We start from the raw sequence: 18,337 nt of genomic DNA on the forward strand, positions 1-18,337 counted from the left end.
TTGTTTTGGTAAATGCACAGAAATAAGCCATTATGCTATAAGTCCTTCCATAGTTTTGTGATTGCCTCTACTGTATATGCTTGCATCAATATTACTTCTTTCCTAAACAGATCTACAAAGTGATCTCTTTCCAGTTCTGAACGTCTAAATCATTTGCAACATAGCAGAAATCATGTCTCTTATAAAAAATGGCTTCTGAGTTTCAGCTGGCTTCATTACATTAATTACCTCAACTGCCTACAGAGCTACAAGAATCTCCAACTTACTGAGTGCAAGTTCACTGAAAATTTTGATTAACTTCTCTCAGATTTAAAAAAACAAAAATACAGCCATGAAAATTAGAGAATAAATTCAGTTCGCCTTCATAGGAAACCCATGTTTTAGTGAGCATAAAAAAAACTCCCCACAGAACATGGCTGCATAACACAGCCAAAAGTCTTGTCATCTTTCACTCAGAAAATGAAGTTTCTGTTTGAGTACTACCTTCTCCAGGAGAAAGTGTAACAAGAAAACCCTGACTACCCCCACGTTCTCCCAAAAACAGTTTTCAGCATGTCCAGCATCTCAGAAGATGGAAACCTGTGGAGCAGGCTCTAGGGTCCAAGGACAGACATTGTGAACTTGAAGTCTTTCCAAACCGCCAGGGAACAAACAACAGCAGGAATCAGAAATGGCCACAAGGAATGAAAAAAATAATGAGAAGGAATTAAAAGTAGTATCTAAAATAAGAGCTAAATACATCACAGAGGAACAAAAACACCCAAAAGTAACAGCACTCTAGATATTTCAGTGCTTCTGAGTAGTTACTTAGGTATGTGTTTGGTCATGTTAGAAGTAAAGATAAAAGAGCAAGGAGAAATAGACATACCTGCATTGCTACAACTTTGCCTTTGCTTTTGGGACTGAGCGACCACTCATAGCTGACAATTTCATGGTCATCGCTGCTCTGGTTTCCATTCAGCGTGATGAAGTTCTGGGGCAAGGTGACTGCCTGATTAGGTCCTGCATTGGCAATAGGTGGGTAATCCACTGGTTTGTTGACAGTCAGAGATGCAATGGTGGAGTTGGCTGCTCCATCCGAATCAATTACTGTGAGTCTATAACAGGAAAAACAATATTGGAAATCTATTAAGGTGGACTTCTGCCAAGTCCTAAGTTCAAAGATTAACTTCTTCTGGCACACTTTCAAACACCACCTAAAACAGAGCCACTGATTAGATGATACGAACTTCTGCTTCAGAAACACATATCCCTCAACTAAGGCAGGAAAGAAATTCAGAAGACTGTTTTCAAACATATCTTTCAACCTAGCTATTCTGGATCCCAGATGAAACCCTTTCCCTGCAGTCAATGGCAACTTCATCAATTTCAAATAGATTTCACTGCAAATTCTTCAAAACATTTACTCAGTAAAAAACAGGGATTTCATTCATCAGCCATAGTGAACAGTCCTTGTTAACACCTGCATCGAAAACTACTCTGGATGTTCAGAAGCTCTGCTTATAGCACAGTAGCAATTCTTAACTCCTTATTTCTTTGTGGCACGCTATTACTAATTTTAATGGAGCTGAATATCAGCTCAGATTTTTGAAGATGCCACATCACAAAGCTAAAAAAGTACGGGGTTTTAAAAAAAACACTATTGCCTCTCAGAAACACAACAACAAATCACATTAAAATAACTGCTGCAGACACCTGAAAGTGATAAAAGACTGCCCTCCACAGCGTGGTAACCAACTACATCTCTAATTGACCTCTGTTGTGAAAACTGCATACAGCTGACCACATGGAAGGGAACAACTCTTGAAGCCTTCTCTGAATGGGAACAAAACTAGCGCTCATTAATTCTGTCATTAGGGAACACATACTTTTGCAGTGGGTGTACATCCATGCCTATCAGGAGCACTGGATGTTGTTGACCAGCTAATTTCCTGTAAGTTTGAACACACTGCTCTATTGTTCAAGTACCTCAGCCTCCCCCAAAGGCGCATAGATATAGCAAGTGATTTCTTAATTCCCTAGAGTTTGGAACACACTTAGAGCATTCCTTGTAAGCAAGCTCTGCCCTTTTTAATACAGAAGAAAATCCTATGCTCATTTCTGCCACTGTACAATACGGAACAATTCCAGTAAAGAACACAGAATGAAAGTTGAAGCTATGCAATTTTTGGTGAAGCTTATGCAAAGCACCATGTTTAATGTATACGTATGCTGGTCAACATTCTGCTGATGTTACACTGATACATAATATATTGACTGGTAGGCTGTTACCCACTGGCAGCCAAATAACCTAGGCTGGATCAGTGGGAAGTCTGCCTTTGTGCAGACGAGGCTTTAACTTAAAAAGTTCAGAAAATGAACTCTGATTTTAATTAAAGCATCCAGAACCACAAACATTGCTTCCATTGTCTGGACAAAATCCAGCTTTCGCAATGCATAAATGGAGGAAAACAGTAGCAAGGCAAAGGCTTTTATGAAGAACAGAATGACTTATTAAAATCAGCACACAACGATGCCTTGCAAGGATCAGTCTCCCAATATTGTTCTGTCTGCCACCACCCTTCAGGGGATGACTTTCACAGCCTGACTGCAGAGTTTCATCTCAGGACACTTGCCAACTTCTAGGCCGGGGGCGGGGGGGAGATGTTCTGTCACAGTTATTATTGCTGGGAGCGGGAGGTATTTGATTTCTGATACCTTTTTTCGCATAACTTTGTTCTGTAAAGTATCACTACACCAGTATCACAAAATCACAGTTTCAATAAACCTGCTTCCTATGTCTCTCCACTGTGCAAACTGAAGGGTAAGAGCATGCAGAAGAAAAATGAAGTTTTTTGTTTGAGGAGGTACATGCAAGCACAAAGAGGAAAAAAACATTTAGCTGACATCACAGAAATAGTTAAAACCCCAAAGGAAAGCATCTGTGCAGGTACCTGAAAGTGTAGTTTCCAGGAACAAGGTTAGACAAGTGCAAGACAGGTGTGTCAGCAGATGCCTTCTGCTCTCGCAAAGGACCTTTAATTTCCTCCCAGTGGTAGCTCACTATCTTCATATCATCTATACTTTCTACATTCATTAAAGAAAAACGTATCAGTTTCTTGTAGCAATTGCTGGAATGAATACTAAAGTCTTTCATGCACTGATCCCTAACTGGTTTTCTACAACTATTTTTTCAAGCATATTCAAACAGAGTTCATGTACCACAGCTGTTAAACCACAGATTCCAAGTTACATTTGGTACTGTTTATCTAAACAAACAAACAAAAAATTCTTCACACACAGAAATAAAAATGAGTCTCAGACTCTGTACATTCCAACTTGTCCGCTCTCAGTAATTATGAAGGTAATTATGACATCTCATCATACCCTACGTGACAGCTCTCCACCATGGCCCCAGCTGTACTGGCACAGAAGCCTTCTAGGCAGGACAGGAGGAAGCTGTAAGAGTAGCTGCGGTTCGGATGCAGCAGCCCCTGACACACTGCATCTCAACCCCCAAGTGGAAGGCTGCATTTTATTACTTTATTTATTAAAACAATTTATAACTGGACTCAAATCTCTGAAATAAATCATGATTCAGGGAACTTCTGAGTAGAGCGAGAAGAAGGAATTTCACTTCTAATTGACAAACAATAAAGTTGTAACCGTGTATTAAAAATACAGGATATAAGCACAGGATGGTCCAGTACATACGACTGCCATCAATGAAGGTAGAAGTTGTAGGCAAAGAAACTTCTTGTACGTTGGGTGAAGCAACGGCAACAGGCGGCTGGTTAACTCTGACTGCTGTGAGAAAGATGGGGGGGGGAACAACGACAAAAAAGTAATGAAAGCCCAGGCAAAACTAATCTGTTAACTCTACAGATCAATAGTCCCCAGTGATTTAAATCTAGGATTGACAGCTTTGCAGCATCTGCTGTCCTTTTTGGACAAGGGAGAGAAAAAGTTACTGAAGAGCAGTGCACTGACACAGCAGTCTTCCACTGCGGCCACTTCTAACTGGTATAATTTAGATCAGACCTGTGCACTGTAACTCGCAGCTAGAGCCGGTTCAACACCTAATTGCTCTTCCTAACTGTACTGGAGAAGGGGACCATAAAAGGTGGCATGATTCTATCTCAGGCCTTGCCTGAGGAGGGTACAAGACCAGAGAGCACTTAAACACAGTGAGCAAGATCCTTAACTCTGCTTCCTTAAAATGCTTTATAGACACCAAGATACGAAACATCTCTGCATGACTGGACTACCAGACGTCCCTGACAGACAGTAACTGAGAGACTATTAGATAAGCATGTTGTATAACTACTTGTGTTGAAGAAATTAATTTCATTATTTTAGCCAACTGATTTACCTGGTTTGACCGTGACATTTACAAAACCTTCACCAAAGGCATTTTCACCAGAAACTGTCACTTTGAAGGCATAAAGTCCCACCGATAACTAAGACAAACACAGAACAAATCGGGTCACACGTCAAATTACACAAAAACAGTATGCATACATCTGCCAATCATATTGTAAACAGAGAAAAATCTGGATATCTGAAACCTAGAGCTCCTTTTATAAAAACACATACACAAAAGGCCACTAGTCACTGCCCAGCAGTGGGGAATACAAAGCAAACACTTAGGAATTTTTACTCTTAGAAAATCATTAGAGCACTCTAAAAAAGACACTTCTAATCTTGCAAAGATTTGGTGACACATGCAAGTGAAGAGACTCTGGCAGTCATTTAAACTTGAATAAAGGTGCCCTTCCCCACAGGTTAGATTCCTGTGAAAGGACCACACAAACACAGTGAGCCTGAGCTTACAGGTCACTTACATGAGAGAGCTTCAAGGTCTGGCTGTGCCTGCGCTCCATTTCACCACCGTAGTCAGCAGGGTGACTGATTAAGCTCCACTCATAGGTGTAGGCTGTTTCTAAGAGCAATAACACAGCATAAGGGTAATAAGCTTTGCCTTCAAGATAAGCCCAAGAAACAAAGAAATCAAGTTCACCATCCATCAGATAAAATGCTACAGTAGGAAATCATGACTGCTACTGTTTAAGCCTGCAAAATGAAGCAGTACAAATACATGTTAAACTGCCGCAGTGTGTTGTAACCTGGTAAAGCAGCAAGGACGTAATGGACTTCACAAGTAATGGACTTCACAAAAATCAGCTTCACATGAAGTGAATGCATTTTACATAGCTACCTATGAAATACGTGTTCTTTGCTGCTGCAGTTCGGAAGTTGGTAGTGTTAAGGTAAATGTTGCATTCAGAACCTACTTTTCCCCCCCTCTGCTTTACAGCAAGATGCTATAATCCAGACCACATCATCTTTTGGTAGAAACTACAGGCTTTCCATTGAACCATCTGGCTAATAAGTTCAGGTTCTGAAAATAAAAGCCACTTAAAAAAACTCTCTAAAATCCAAAGGAGAAAATCCTCTCTGCGGCTGGAGCCACAAAAAAAGGTAGTAGTAGGAGATGAGAAAGATGGTTTTATCCTGAGGTGCGGATGTTCACATAACTCAGGACTTGTCTGCATTTACAGCTTGGTAGTGTATGCATCTGCTTGTATGCCAAGGCCATTGAACTCACCTGTAGGTGGTGGCGGGACAACAAAGGCATTCAGTTCAACCTCATTTTCGGGTAGCATCACTTGTATGTTATCTCCAGCAGACACAATAAGTTCTTTTACTGTATCTAAGACAGAATGAGGACATTATGTTTTAACAGATGGGACGGATATAAATTTAGTATCTTCAATATTATTTGTAATGCATTAAGCAAAATTTGACAAACACTCTACAGTGAACAGGCAAGGATAAGTAAAAAAAAAATCCTCAATACATAATCAAATAATAATCTATTATAATCTTGACTATGGCTCCTTCACCTTTTACCAAACCAAAATTTTTCTTCTTCCCCAAATATGAAGTGTCATTTCCCCTACTTCTGTTTTAGAGAAAAGCATTCTGATTATTCCTGTATATCACAGGTAGCACTGCTCTGCATAAAGAATTATGCATTTTTCTTAGTAATTGGATGGAAGTGCAGGAATTAAAAAATACGCAATTACTGAAGACAAAAAAGCCATCTCCACCAGAACAAACTCATTAAATAAAGTAACATAGTCCATACTAGAACTCTAATATCACTCTTATTTCACTGAGAAGCACTACTTCCGTGTTTGTGTGGGACTGATGAGGCACGCCTCAATGTCCAGCTCAGTGTCCCTTTTAAAAATTCCACTTGTATAGCAGGGCAAAGGTGTTACTTTGTAGCTGAACTGCACATTCAATCTATTTGCCATGCAGGAACACCCACCCAGTTCTCATCTCTGAAAACTCTCTCCTCTTCCAAAAATGCCAAAGACCACAAATCCAGTCCCCAACAGAAACATAACAAAGCACAACTTCAGGAAAGGCTCCCACAGGCCTATATTTCAAAGGTTTTAAATGTTTAAATGTTTTCCTTTTAGTATTGGGAACCCACAGAACAAAGGTTCTCCAAAGGCAACATTCACTAGTGTCTAAACATCCAACTTACAAGCTCTGAATAGATGAGCAAGAGGCTACTCAGCAGTGGTAGCTGACATGTCTAAAAATGGATGAAGAGGCCACATTGACAGCATACTTTCTGTCACTGCTACTTAAATGTACCCAAGGCTCCATAATTGCTCATGGGAGTTGCCCTAGACACCAGTGGAGTGGAGGTTTGTACTTTGACGTCCACATGAGATGAGAATAAAATGGCTAGACAAGGGTGACGACCAAAGAAGAGAAGGAGGGACTGTCTTTGAGACTTCCAAGACAGTAGGGCTGAGAAAACACAAACTTGAGGCAATCCTTGCACAAAGCAGTACTTACAGTGAGATTCATCACAACCTTCCCTTCAGCTGCTTCTTCCAAGCTCCTTTTTGAGTCCTCTTCAACCTCCTCCTGTGAAGGAGGACGAGGAGCTGCCTAGTCAACACTCAATGGTAACAATGATCCATGCCTTGGAGAGGGATCTCTTGTAGCTCATCTCTTCCTGTTACCTCCTATCGCTAACCTAGCTGGCAGGTTACAGTTTGGCAGAGGGTGCCAAGAATGTCCCAAACCAGACTTGCTCTACCAGGAAGCAAGGGGCTTAGCTCTCCATATCCCTCAGTACATCAGGAGTACAGAAGAACACGCATCTGTGCTTCTCTGCTTCTTGTGGCCCTTCTAACCCTTTGTCAGGGCGCACAGGGAGGCAGGAAACTCGGCAGGAGAAAGTATATTCTCTTAACATACACACAGAACTTAATACAACTACAGAGGACATAGTGGTTAAACATGTCCTTTTCAAAATAAAAACTTTTGCTCTGCAGCTGGAAGTCTGATAAGCTTCCTCACAGCTTTGAAATTAGAACAAACTTTTTTTTTTCCCCAGGATGAGGAGGCCATGTTCTCCCCGACTAAGGGCTAGGCTTCTCTCTTATTAGGGGCTGAACTTCCTCAGGTCCCACCGATGTTGCTGCGTATCACCTGACAACTATATATAGTGGGAACCCTACGGAAGAGTTTCTGAGAGGGAGTGTGTTCTGAAGAGTCACACAAAAATAACAGTACAGCTAGAAGAGACTATTCTGAAACTCCAGAAAGCCTCAGGTATTTCTTACCAAGTATAAAAATTAACCCATTTCAAAAAGGCTCTTAATCTCTGCTTTTTACTTTGCTGTATTTGCTTGAGTTATAATTTCCCATTAATGATGGACTTGGTCAGAGTTTTGCCTCAGAAGTAACTGGCTAAGGGGTCTGGAGTTTGCAGCGTTACTGTAGGTCTACAGGCTTAAAGTGGGATGATGTTACATTTGGATAAAGAGCGAGCTCATAACTAACAACAGGTTGGAAGCCTGACAGTAGTAAAGCCATCCCTGCCCACTGTCCAGCCTGTGGGTTCCCCTCAGATCTCTGGCTATGTTGAAACATTACCTGCTTTAGCAGCAGTAGCAGGTGGTGTGAATTGCTGCATGGGCTCAGATGGCACAGTATTAGCAGGAAGTAGCATGATCCCACCTTCAGTGACATTCTCTGGGGCCATTGTGGGAGTCCGGGTTTTCTCTGACACACCCAGGGAGAAATCCAGTTTGTCTGAAGAAGGGGAAGGCGTAGCAGCCTGAAAAATGAATTATAGGGAAAGATTTGTCATAAGTGAGCCATTTTTCACATTTCTAGATTTAGAGGTATGCTGTTTTTTAAATAGCACATAGAGTGAGCCTACTGATTTATGTTACTAGGAGGTTTTATTCATATACAGAATATCTATCAAAGGAGGACTGTTTTGGGTTGGTTTTTTTTTTTTTTTTTTTTCCATCAGGCTTGTAAGAAATGCTAATCATTTTCCAAGTTTCAGATGCAGAACAGTGTAGGCTATGGTCATCAAAATGAGGTAACCTGGAATACAACTAAGGCTATCAGTTCTCAAAATAATAAAGAACAGTAGGACAGGTCTAAATATAGTCATAAACCTTTAAAAGCCAATGACAAAGTCTGTGTGGTATTATTGTCTTCATGCTGTACACACACAAACATAACAGAATCCTTGCCTCTTACTCCATTTGCTCAGACCAGAACTTGCTCATGCCTTATTATTTCCTCACCACTAATAAAATGCCCTAAATCTACTTCAGTCACCAAGCAGTAGCGTTCTTCTCACTGACCCACCTTGTTAGTAAATCAGAACTGCAGCAAAGGACATGGCAAGTTTTCCAGGAATAACTCCGCACTGCGTCAGCCTGGCCCATCACCTTGCCTCTCTCTCTCAGGCCCCATCACCTTTCAACACCCCATTAGTCTCAGTGGGCCAATAGTTCTTCCTTACATTCAAGACTTATTTCTGACCTAATATCTAGAGAAAAGCATTTTGCCAATTATGGCTACTGTGTGTGGCACATGAAGACATAACATATTGCTATTATTTGTACATAATCTATTAACTGAAGAATAGGATTATGAAGGTTGGTAAAATGCACACTCATATCACAGAACGGCTGAGGTGGGAAGGGACCTCTGGAAACAGCCTAGTCCAACCCGCCCTCCTCAAAGCAGGGTCAGCTACAGCAGGCTGCTCAGGACCACGTCCAGTCGGGTTTTGAATATCTCCAAGGACAGAGAATCCACAACCTCTCTGGAAAACCTGTTCCAGTGTTTGACCACCCTCACATGAAAAAAGAAAAAGATGTTTTTTAGTGTTTAAATAGAATTCCTTGTATTTCAATTTGAGTCCATTGCCTCTTGTCCTGTCACTGGACAGCACTCAAAAGAGCCTGGCTCCATCTTCTTCACTCCTGCCACAGTTATTTGTACACATTGGTAAGATCCGCCTGAATCCTCTCTGCTCAAGGCTGAACAGCCCCAGCTCTCAGCTTCTCTTCGTATTTCAGGTGCTCCACTTTCACTCTGCAGTCTGTTGCCTCCCTAGGAAATCAGAGCAGCTCTGCCTTGGATGTGGACAGAAGGAAAAGCTCCCTGTGCAGCTGGGAACGTGAAAGCAATGCCAGGGACTGTTGCTTCCCAGCCTGCGAGGAAACAGAGAGCATGGAAGTCATCTGCAACTCCATCTCTGCCTTCAACAAGGACAGAGAGGAAAGATCCCTGTGCAGCTGGGACAGTGACAGCAGTGTTAGGGACTATGGCTGCCTACCCTGTGAGGATGCTGAGGACCACACCAAGAGCTGCACCTCCGGATAGGTCTATAACACAGATGATGCAAGCACCTTTGTGGCCACACCTCCAGCTCTGCTCAATATGCAGATAGTAAGAAGATCTCTCTGAGCAGCTGGGACACTGACAGCAGGATCAGGGACTACAGCTCCCCTAAGGTAGTGCCTTCAGCATGCCGACCCTAGGCAGGAATCTCACCCTTGACAACATTATCACGCAGAGGGAAAGCCTCAAGCCCATTCTGCTTCATACCTTGACAAAAGGCCTTTCCTCCAGACAGCTCTCCTTTACATATTCACTCCATCCCACATCTTCCAAAAAGATTTTCTTTACCATGCTTTGGCAAACCAAAGTGTTTCTTTGCCTTCCAAATTTGAGGGACATCTACTTTTCTGAGCTTCCTCTGGCTTTCCTCCTCTCCTGGCCCTCTGCCAATCTATCAGCTTAGAAGCAGTCATCCTGGCTTTGTAGGACAGATGGGGACAAAGTCATCTCAAACGTACCTTTCCTGGGACACTCTTCTGCAACAGCACCAAACATCTCTTCAGTCAGCAAGCCTAGGCAAGACTTTGCAGTCAAAAACAGTGCCCTGTGGCACTGTCACATCTGAAACAGTGTCACAGTCGAAAAGATAGCTTAAACTAAGAATGTTAGCAGGCAGCAGATAATTTCTGATATTGCCCCTGTCCCAACTGAGCTCTCAGACAGAAACTATTACTGAGAGATGTTAGAGCAGAAGTGGAGGGCAAGATTAACCTAAATTCTAGCTTGGGAACTGAAAAGGAAAGAAAAGGACTCTTTCTGGGAGTGAGTAGGGTAGGCAGTTCTGTTGGTATGGGCTTTGTGATTTTTTTGTTTGCTTTTACCCACCTGTAGGGCCACTACTGCTTGTTACAAAATAAACACCAACCCTGAGGGCCCACGTCCTTCAGTTCTCAGGGTTTGACTTCAGTGCAAATCTGTTGAGAATTCCAACAGAAAACAAGAACACCTCCATAATCCAAAAGGAAAAAAAATAGTCATACAGTTCCCTGGGGAAGCTCAAACTTACAGTGCAGGCAACAGCATCATGCCAAGGGGGATTCTTCCTCACTTCTGGTCCCTGGCTGACCCCACAGATTGGGTGCTTTCTTTTCTCCCCATGAATGGGAAAGACAAGCTCAACCATGTTGCCTTGCTCCATCCTGATCCTCCAGGCAACCCATCTTTCCCCTTCAAGGAAGCATCTTCCTCAAGTATTCCTAAAGACAACTGATCAGGACTCTGGTGAGTCAAGTGCTGCTAGTGTTGTGTTTTATACGACTGCTTCCCCAGCAGTATTTCCTCCATGTCCCCCTGTACATGACTACTACAGAGCAAATGGTACTGCGGTTATTTCTCATTTATCTGGAGAACCTTACAGTGAGCAGCTCTGTCAGCCATGAAACTGCTCTTTCACTGGTCTGCTTCTCCCTCCTCCTCTGCATTCAGTTACCTGTCTAATGATTTCAAGCAAGTATGACCTCTGCTAATTGTGTAGCTGGGGAGTTGCAAAAGAGCAAACCATCATACTGTATGACACGAAGTGCAGACTTCAAGAAAGAAATAAACACTTTTGACAGGTAAATCTAAATATCAAAACATCTTTCAGGGGTCTTATACATCCCCTATGGACCAAGTCAATGCATTTTTAATCAAACAGGAGTGTTCAGCATTCGCAGACCTCAGAACTGAAACAAAGCCAAAATAAGATACAAACATCTCTGATATTCCACTTCATTCTAACTCTTAAATATCAATTCTGAAGGCCTACCAATCAGACATTAAAAAAGGCTCTTCATCACATATATTGTCAGCCATCTTAAGCTTTCTTAGGTAGAGCTTTATGCATTTTGACTGCACCATTATTCCTGCAAATGCAATAAACTCAAAAATCAAGTCAGGCCTAACCTATTGAATAAATGTTTGAAACATTGCATCATCAACATAGCAGTAGCTGGAATCTGACTAAGACCTGAAAAACCTCACCTCGCTTAACAGATCAGCAATTAGCTGGAAATTTTAAGACAATTAATACTTCACAAGTATCTCACTTCAAGGATGGGGAGCACTGCAGATTTCTGTGTTGGGTAGCCTGACAGTATTTACTCTGTACAGATTTCCAAATGTATTCATGTTATTGAGCTGCTAAAGGGTGACAGTCCATAAGATCACTCTGAACTCTGATGTAAACCCAAAAGCCAAGGTTACTCAGTTAACTGACAAACCCCATATGCTGTATCCCAAGTCACATACAGAAACCCGCTACACCTGACTGCATTTATGGCAAGGATGCTCCCAGGGCACAGACTCCAGAGGCCTGTGTTTGGTTGGTCTCTCAGTTTAAAATCTCTCTCCAGGTCCTTGCTCAAAGAACACAGCACCTGAGGACACTGCATCCTGCTGACTGCTGTGAAGGGAGGGAACCGCATTTCTGCCACCCTGCTGTCTTGCTTGTCAAAACAGCTTTGTCTGGAAGCTGCAGAAGGGAGTGCATCAGCACAGATCTAGGAACAGCTACAGAATTGCTGTGGCAGATTAAGCGGAGGATAGGAAAATATTGTATAACATGCAATAAACAGAGGGTATTTCATTAAAGTTATTAGCAAAAATGGTTTTAAGACCTTCACATTCTCATAACCTATACAAAAAGACCACAGTTTGAGAGGTAGTTTGGATCATATACCAGTGAGAAAACTATTTGGAGACATCTTGGCATTTTTAATCCAGGTATAAAACCTGAAGATTTCCTTAATAACAAAATTTGGTTTCCAAAGAAACATTTTTTCAGAAGGAAACACAAGTATATGCCTGAACAATCCATATGAGATTTGATTAAAATGTCTGCTTGCTGGAGAAAGAGATACATAAGAAGGAAATCCTACCACCAGAATTTATCACAGGCAGCATCTTTTTCACTAGAGTTACAAGTGCAGTTCCCAAACCAGAAAAACTTGAAGCCAAGCTGGAAGTTTGTGTTAGGCATAACCTGCAGGGTCTGGGTGGCAGGGGACTGGCTGCAGGGGTCGCCCCCGTGGTCCCAGACAGTTTGGCAATGGACGGAAACCAGCCACCACGTGCCAATACTGCAACCACTCAGACATAGTTAAGAAAGGGCAATAGCCACTGGGGGCAGGGGACAGAGGAGGAGGTGGGGAGATGCACAACAGCACACATGAGAGGGAACATGTGGAAGCGGACTTTATTGGGCACAGGGCTGGAGACACCCTCTTGGAAGGAGGCACTTCATGCCACCTCCCAGGGGACTGAGGCCCACAGAGAAGCCCATACTGGAGCAGAGGAAACAAGAAAGTAGGAATCCTTTGAATTCAGACATTTGTAGAGAAATGAAGATGACAAGCAGTTTTGGCAAACACCTTTCCCTGCCCTCCCCAGGTTCAACTTCAGTCCAGACACATCTCCTTTCCCCTTCCTAGTCTCCACTCCCTTTCTTTTCACTGCACATTATGCTCACCTCACCAAAGGCTGCACAGGCTTTGGCAGTTTCTCAAAACCTTCTGCTTCTCCAGATTCTTAACCTTTCTTTACATTAATAGAGAGCCTTTAAGGTCATTTCACAATACATTTCATAAACAGCTGTCAATGCTATCCCATCAATCCTCTACAGTTCTGCCAACAGAGCACTGCCCAATCACCTTTGAACTACAGTTGTCTTATCAGCTCTTCAACATCACTACCAGCTGGGGCTAAAGACTGACCCAGTTTTGGAGCTTCATCCCTTCTGCACTGAAAGAAGCAAGCTCATTCCTCAGCCTTTCCATGGGAATTTCAATGGCTGTGCTAGCATAGTGTTAGCATAATGTAAAGACCACATAGAAATGCCACCTCTGTGTCCCAGTGAGAAACAGGTTTCACTCCATTTCACTTTGCAATAAACTCCCGTCTACACAGGCAGTGCACAAAGAGAACGCAAAATCTTTTTATTTGGGCTGGGATGGCAAAATCAAAGTAGAGATTTACAAAGTAGGCTTGGCCATATATATCATTACCACTGCAAGATGTGAAATCTCAGCTTTCATAAAGCTGTATTCACATGATCCCTTAGACATGGGGAACAAATTTGCTCAGCTCTGTTCGCCACACACTTCAGGTGAACTCAAAGTTCTATAGCTTCTCTAAGGCACAAGGCATAAGCAGTTCAGTTGGCAGAGATCCTGACAATTGGCTAAAGCTTAGCACAGTGCTAATGTGGCTTCCATTTCCAGCAAAATACAATGGAGGCAAGCTTCAAGTCTTATTGCACATGCAAAGTGCACAAACATGTTAGTGCATGGAGCTATTGCAGGTTCTTTCCATGACTTAATTTCCAGCACACAGCACAGGCAGTAACTAAAAGATGCTTGTTAGTTTCCCCTAACAGATGGAAGGAAAAATGGGAGATGAGCTTAGTACCGCAGCGGTTGGGTTTCCTTAATTTTAACTTTAACTTTGTAAGAACAGCTCAGTTACTGCCCTTTGTGAGAACTAACTGCAATTCTAGTGCATGACGGAACGTCACTAAGTTTTATCAGCAGGGACAGTATACTTTGGTATCATACTTTTCATATGTATATTTATACATACTTTGCATACTAATAGAAAAAAACAAATAGTATCTACCCCTCTCACCTAAACTCCCATGTTAATTTATGCTCATTTCAAGGTCTGCATGGTAGATACTTTTTAAAACAAGTCTTCTGTTGTCAACTCTGCTTGCAGAAGCAGTACCCACTTTCCAACTTGCAACAGCACTTTATCTGTTATCAAATGTTCTTCCATACATATGGAGACAAGTTCTAATCTCTTCTCACTCATGCCAATACATTTCAGACCAACTTGGTCAATCATAAAAGTCACAAGCTATCTTGAGCCTGGAGGAGGTGATCCTTGAAAAGTAACCTGCTCTCATGGTCCCCACTTATCTCCAGGACAGTCTCCCTTGGGATTCTACCAAGCAGATCCCACAACAGGGCAAAGGCTGCTCTCCTGAAGCCAGTCTCCCTTGGGATTCTACCAAGCAGATCCCACAACAGGGCAAAGGCTGCTCTCCTGAAGCCTGTGGCTGTGACCCTGCTTTTTGACTTATTCCCACCCCTCTTAGGACCCTGAACTCCACCACCTCATGGCCACATCCCTGACCAATCCCTCCTTGCCTGCAAGGGTGAGGTCCAGCAGAGCCTCTCTCCTTGTCAGCTCTACAATCACCTCTGATAACTTCTTGAAGTTATCACCAATGCTCTCCAGAAACCTCCTGCATTGCTTGTGCCCTGCTCTCTTGGGGGCTGTGAATATGAGGCTCCTCCCAGTTGCCTGAAGGCTTCATCTACTTCTTCCTGACCAGGCAGTCTGGAGCAGACATGCACCCTAATGTTGCCCACAGCAGTTGGCCTGCCAGCCCTGACCCATATAAACTCTTGACTAGCTCATTGCCATCTCTAGGCAGAGCTCCTAGGCATCCCCCTAGCACCTCCTGAAAGGGTGCATCACCCTCTGTGATCATGAGCTCACTAGGGCAAAAGCCCAAAGCACTCTGATCAAGAACAGCTGACAGAGCTTGCGACAAGCTGCTAGAGGCCCCAGCCTCTGCTAGCTGTCTTCTCCCAGCTGCAGCACTCCCAGAGGCCCCCCAAGAATCCCAGAAGTTCTCAGGATATCTAGAAGACCTCAAAGCAGAGCCCAAAAACTGCCACACCTCTAGGCTGCAACGGTATCCAAGTTAGATTGTATCTTAAGATTTGCTGTTCTCCACACATACTTTTGCCATTTCAGTCATCCCCTCCAAAAACCTCAGTTGTCACAGATTTCATGCAACTTTCTTATTTACATGTATTTTTCTTCCCTACAGTAATGGCAATAAATTATCCTTTTTTACAGCAGGAGATAGGTAGTTGCTGGTTACAAAATCTGGTGGAATTTAGAGCAATTCAGCTAGCATTGCTTAATTTCCTCTTCCCTCTAGCAGGGGTGTGTGTCAAACCCAGTAAATGTTGACTTTACAGCCTGTTTCAACTTTCCAACTGATCCCATCCTGTTCTTAAGGAACCAGAGCCCCTTTAGTCCCAACTGATCAAACTGGTTGGCATAAATAGAGAACAGGTGCATCTTAAGTATCTAAATTAGGTTTTAGGTATTTAACTTATTTTTCTTATTGCCAGACTCAAGAAAAGGATTCTGAGAACAAACACACCTTATATCCACTTTATCCTGCTGTACATCACGGTCCAAAACCACCACTGTCCCTCCTTATGTACCTTGCCTCTCTCATATGTTTTAAAAGCATTATAAAAGTATTTACTCAGCACCATTACATCTGCAACACCACTATGCATTAGTAACATGAAACCCATAGAACAGGCTTAATTGATGGAGGAACTTATGTTTACTGGTCTCGGCCTTTGGATACTAGAGGGTCCACTAGTATTGCTCAGCTAACTTCTTCCAATGAGTCACCAAGGGTCAGAAGGGAAGAATACCTAACACTATTATACCAGGTACAAGCCCACTCATCTGTACACTTTTAAGGAAACCCCAGTGTCCCAAAAGGAGCTCTGCTCCTTATCATCTGATAGAAAAGAGTCCTTTAGCAATTCATCTGCCTATTAAGACAATCCTCTCCTCTTCAGCCTTTTCTACACTGTAACAGGACTGTAAAGTCATTTGAGTGTTAGGGTTACATTACAAAGCAATAACCTAATATGATTTGAAAAACAAAACAATTGCAAAGTGCCCTCACCATACTCTGCCTGCTTGCTGAGGGGCAAACATACCTCTTTTTGCAAAGCATCATCAGGTTGTGCAAGAAGTTGAACAGCTGCTTCACTTTCAAATGTCTTCCCGGGGAACGGTGTAATCTCCGGGAGAGATGAGAACCTCTCTATGGAGTGTTCAGTGACAGAGTTCAGTTCAGAGCTGGTTTTATTCAGAAGGCTTTCCACCTTCCCAGTCTCCCCTTTCTTTTCAGCAAAGTCTTCCTGGTTATCTCCATCATCACCCATGGAAGAATTGAAGCCGTTTTCACCTGCCACCATCAGGCCCCAGTCAGCATAATCCATGCTCTCCTTCTGCTCATGTTTGATGCTCACCTGAAAGGGGTCCTGCTCCAACTCTTTATAATCGTCAATGTATTCAGGTATCTCCTCAAGGCTGGAATCTTTGCCAAGCAGAGACAGCTCCTTCAGGCTACTCACTTCCTCAGATGGCTCATTCTGGAGTCCCACAGAGTGGACCATGCTTGGGATAACTTGCCCAAATCCTAGCAGCGAGGCTGGCCTCTGAGAAGGCCTCAGCACAAAAGTAAGATAGGACTTTACAGTTTCAATTTTTTTAGGTTCACAATTCTCTTTGTGTTGGCAGTTCACGATGTAACAGCGTCGTTCAAACATCCAGGACAAGTCACAACCAGAGAGCTCACAACATGCTGCGATGCAGTCGGACACTGACATAGCATGAGGAACTCGCATAATTTTAGTGGTCTCTAAGTTGGGAGATATTACTGCACCTGAGTACGTGGCTCCTTCTCTGCACTGCTCACAACTGGAACCTGAAACAACACCACCAACATAAGGCACAACACTACAACCAAGCCATAATATAGTTTACTGTGACCAAAAATGGCTTATTACAGGAGATGATAAAGACAGGTGGTACCCTGCTTAAATAAGCTCATTTCCTTTCACTAACGTCACCACTACTTTTTTTCAGCATGTCCCTTTGCAGTAGTATTTGTACTTTGGAGGATTTTTCAGTGTAGGATCTTTATGTGTTTTGCAAAGTAACTCTTACTCCCTTGTTACAAATACATAGAGATGAAAGCGAGTTGCCAATACTTAAGAACAGAGCAGGGAACACAAAAAATCATGGGGTACCTCCACTACCCCCATAGCATAGTGAACAAAACATGTTTTAAAACAAAACTCAAATAAGATGCTGTAACATGTCATTATCTCATTTGAGGGAGAAGGCAGCAAAAATCTACATAGGAGAAACATTTGCCATCTCACTTGAACTTCATGAAAAGTCCCTCACACCAACATAACTGCTTGGCTTAATATAAAAGCTGGATCAAATTCTCAAACTTCTGCTGCTTTATCCACTAGTTCATGTGAAATCCCAAGAGCTTGCTCCAGTAGGGAGCATCTTTCCTTCCTTTGCAGTGAAGCTGTAGTCATTTAGTATGACATCAGAGCTATTTTCATAGCACATCACAGACTAAGTGTTCAAATCAAGCATGAATCAACATAGTGTGTATCTCAGTCAATTTTTAACATCTGTTCTAGGTGTTTTTTTCCTGGTTATAACTACTCTTCAGAATTCCTCTCTCCAAAATGCAACTTGAAAAATCTGATCATGCTTCAGAAAACAGCTGAATAAAACAAAAACATTCTTCTTAACATCGTTTTCAACTAGACTTGCTAACTCAACCAATGAAAACAAGATGTCACCACTGTGGAGCTAACACAGCAATGGAAGACAAAGTTGACTCTGCCTGCTTTGCACGTCATTAACAATTGAGTTCTGGCAGCAGAAACCTCATTATTCACAACAGTATATGGCAGGAGAAAAAGAAAAAGGCAGCTTGACTAATGGATTCCAGCTCAAATCTGTTGAGCTGATGGGCAGGAAAAATGAAATAAAGGAGTAG

General features: G+C 42.5%; 1 protein-coding gene across 2 annotated transcripts in view; it reads right to left on the reverse strand.

Moving 5' to 3' along the window:
* Positions 1-17,237, reverse strand: part of KIAA0319 (KIAA0319 ortholog) — a 34,829-nt gene extending 17,592 nt beyond the window's left edge. The window contains exons 1-8 of one of the 2 annotated variants that reach the window (XM_050892550.1): positions 16,464-17,237; positions 7,948-8,131; positions 5,588-5,686; positions 4,824-4,921; positions 4,352-4,439; positions 3,694-3,786; positions 2,934-3,066; positions 869-1,097 (exon numbers count right to left, since the gene is read on the reverse strand). In XM_050892550.1, coding sequence (XP_050748507.1) covers positions 869-1,097; positions 2,934-3,066; positions 3,694-3,786; positions 4,352-4,439; positions 4,824-4,921; positions 5,588-5,686; positions 7,948-8,131; positions 16,464-17,156 — 1,617 coding nt within the window. In that variant the 5' untranslated portion in view covers positions 17,157-17,237. Of the gene's footprint in view, positions 1-868; positions 1,098-2,933; positions 3,067-3,693; positions 3,787-4,351; positions 4,440-4,823; positions 4,922-5,587; positions 5,693-7,947; positions 8,132-16,463 lie in introns of both variants that reach the window. The other variant, XM_050892549.1, reaches the window with a different exon arrangement.
* Between the last annotated feature and the right edge of the window lie 1,100 nt (positions 17,238-18,337).

The sequence above is a fragment of the Gymnogyps californianus genome, chromosome 2 (assembly GCF_018139145.2).
Source record: "Gymnogyps californianus isolate 813 chromosome 2, ASM1813914v2, whole genome shotgun sequence".
Taxonomy (NCBI): Eukaryota; Metazoa; Chordata; class Aves; order Accipitriformes; family Cathartidae; genus Gymnogyps; species Gymnogyps californianus.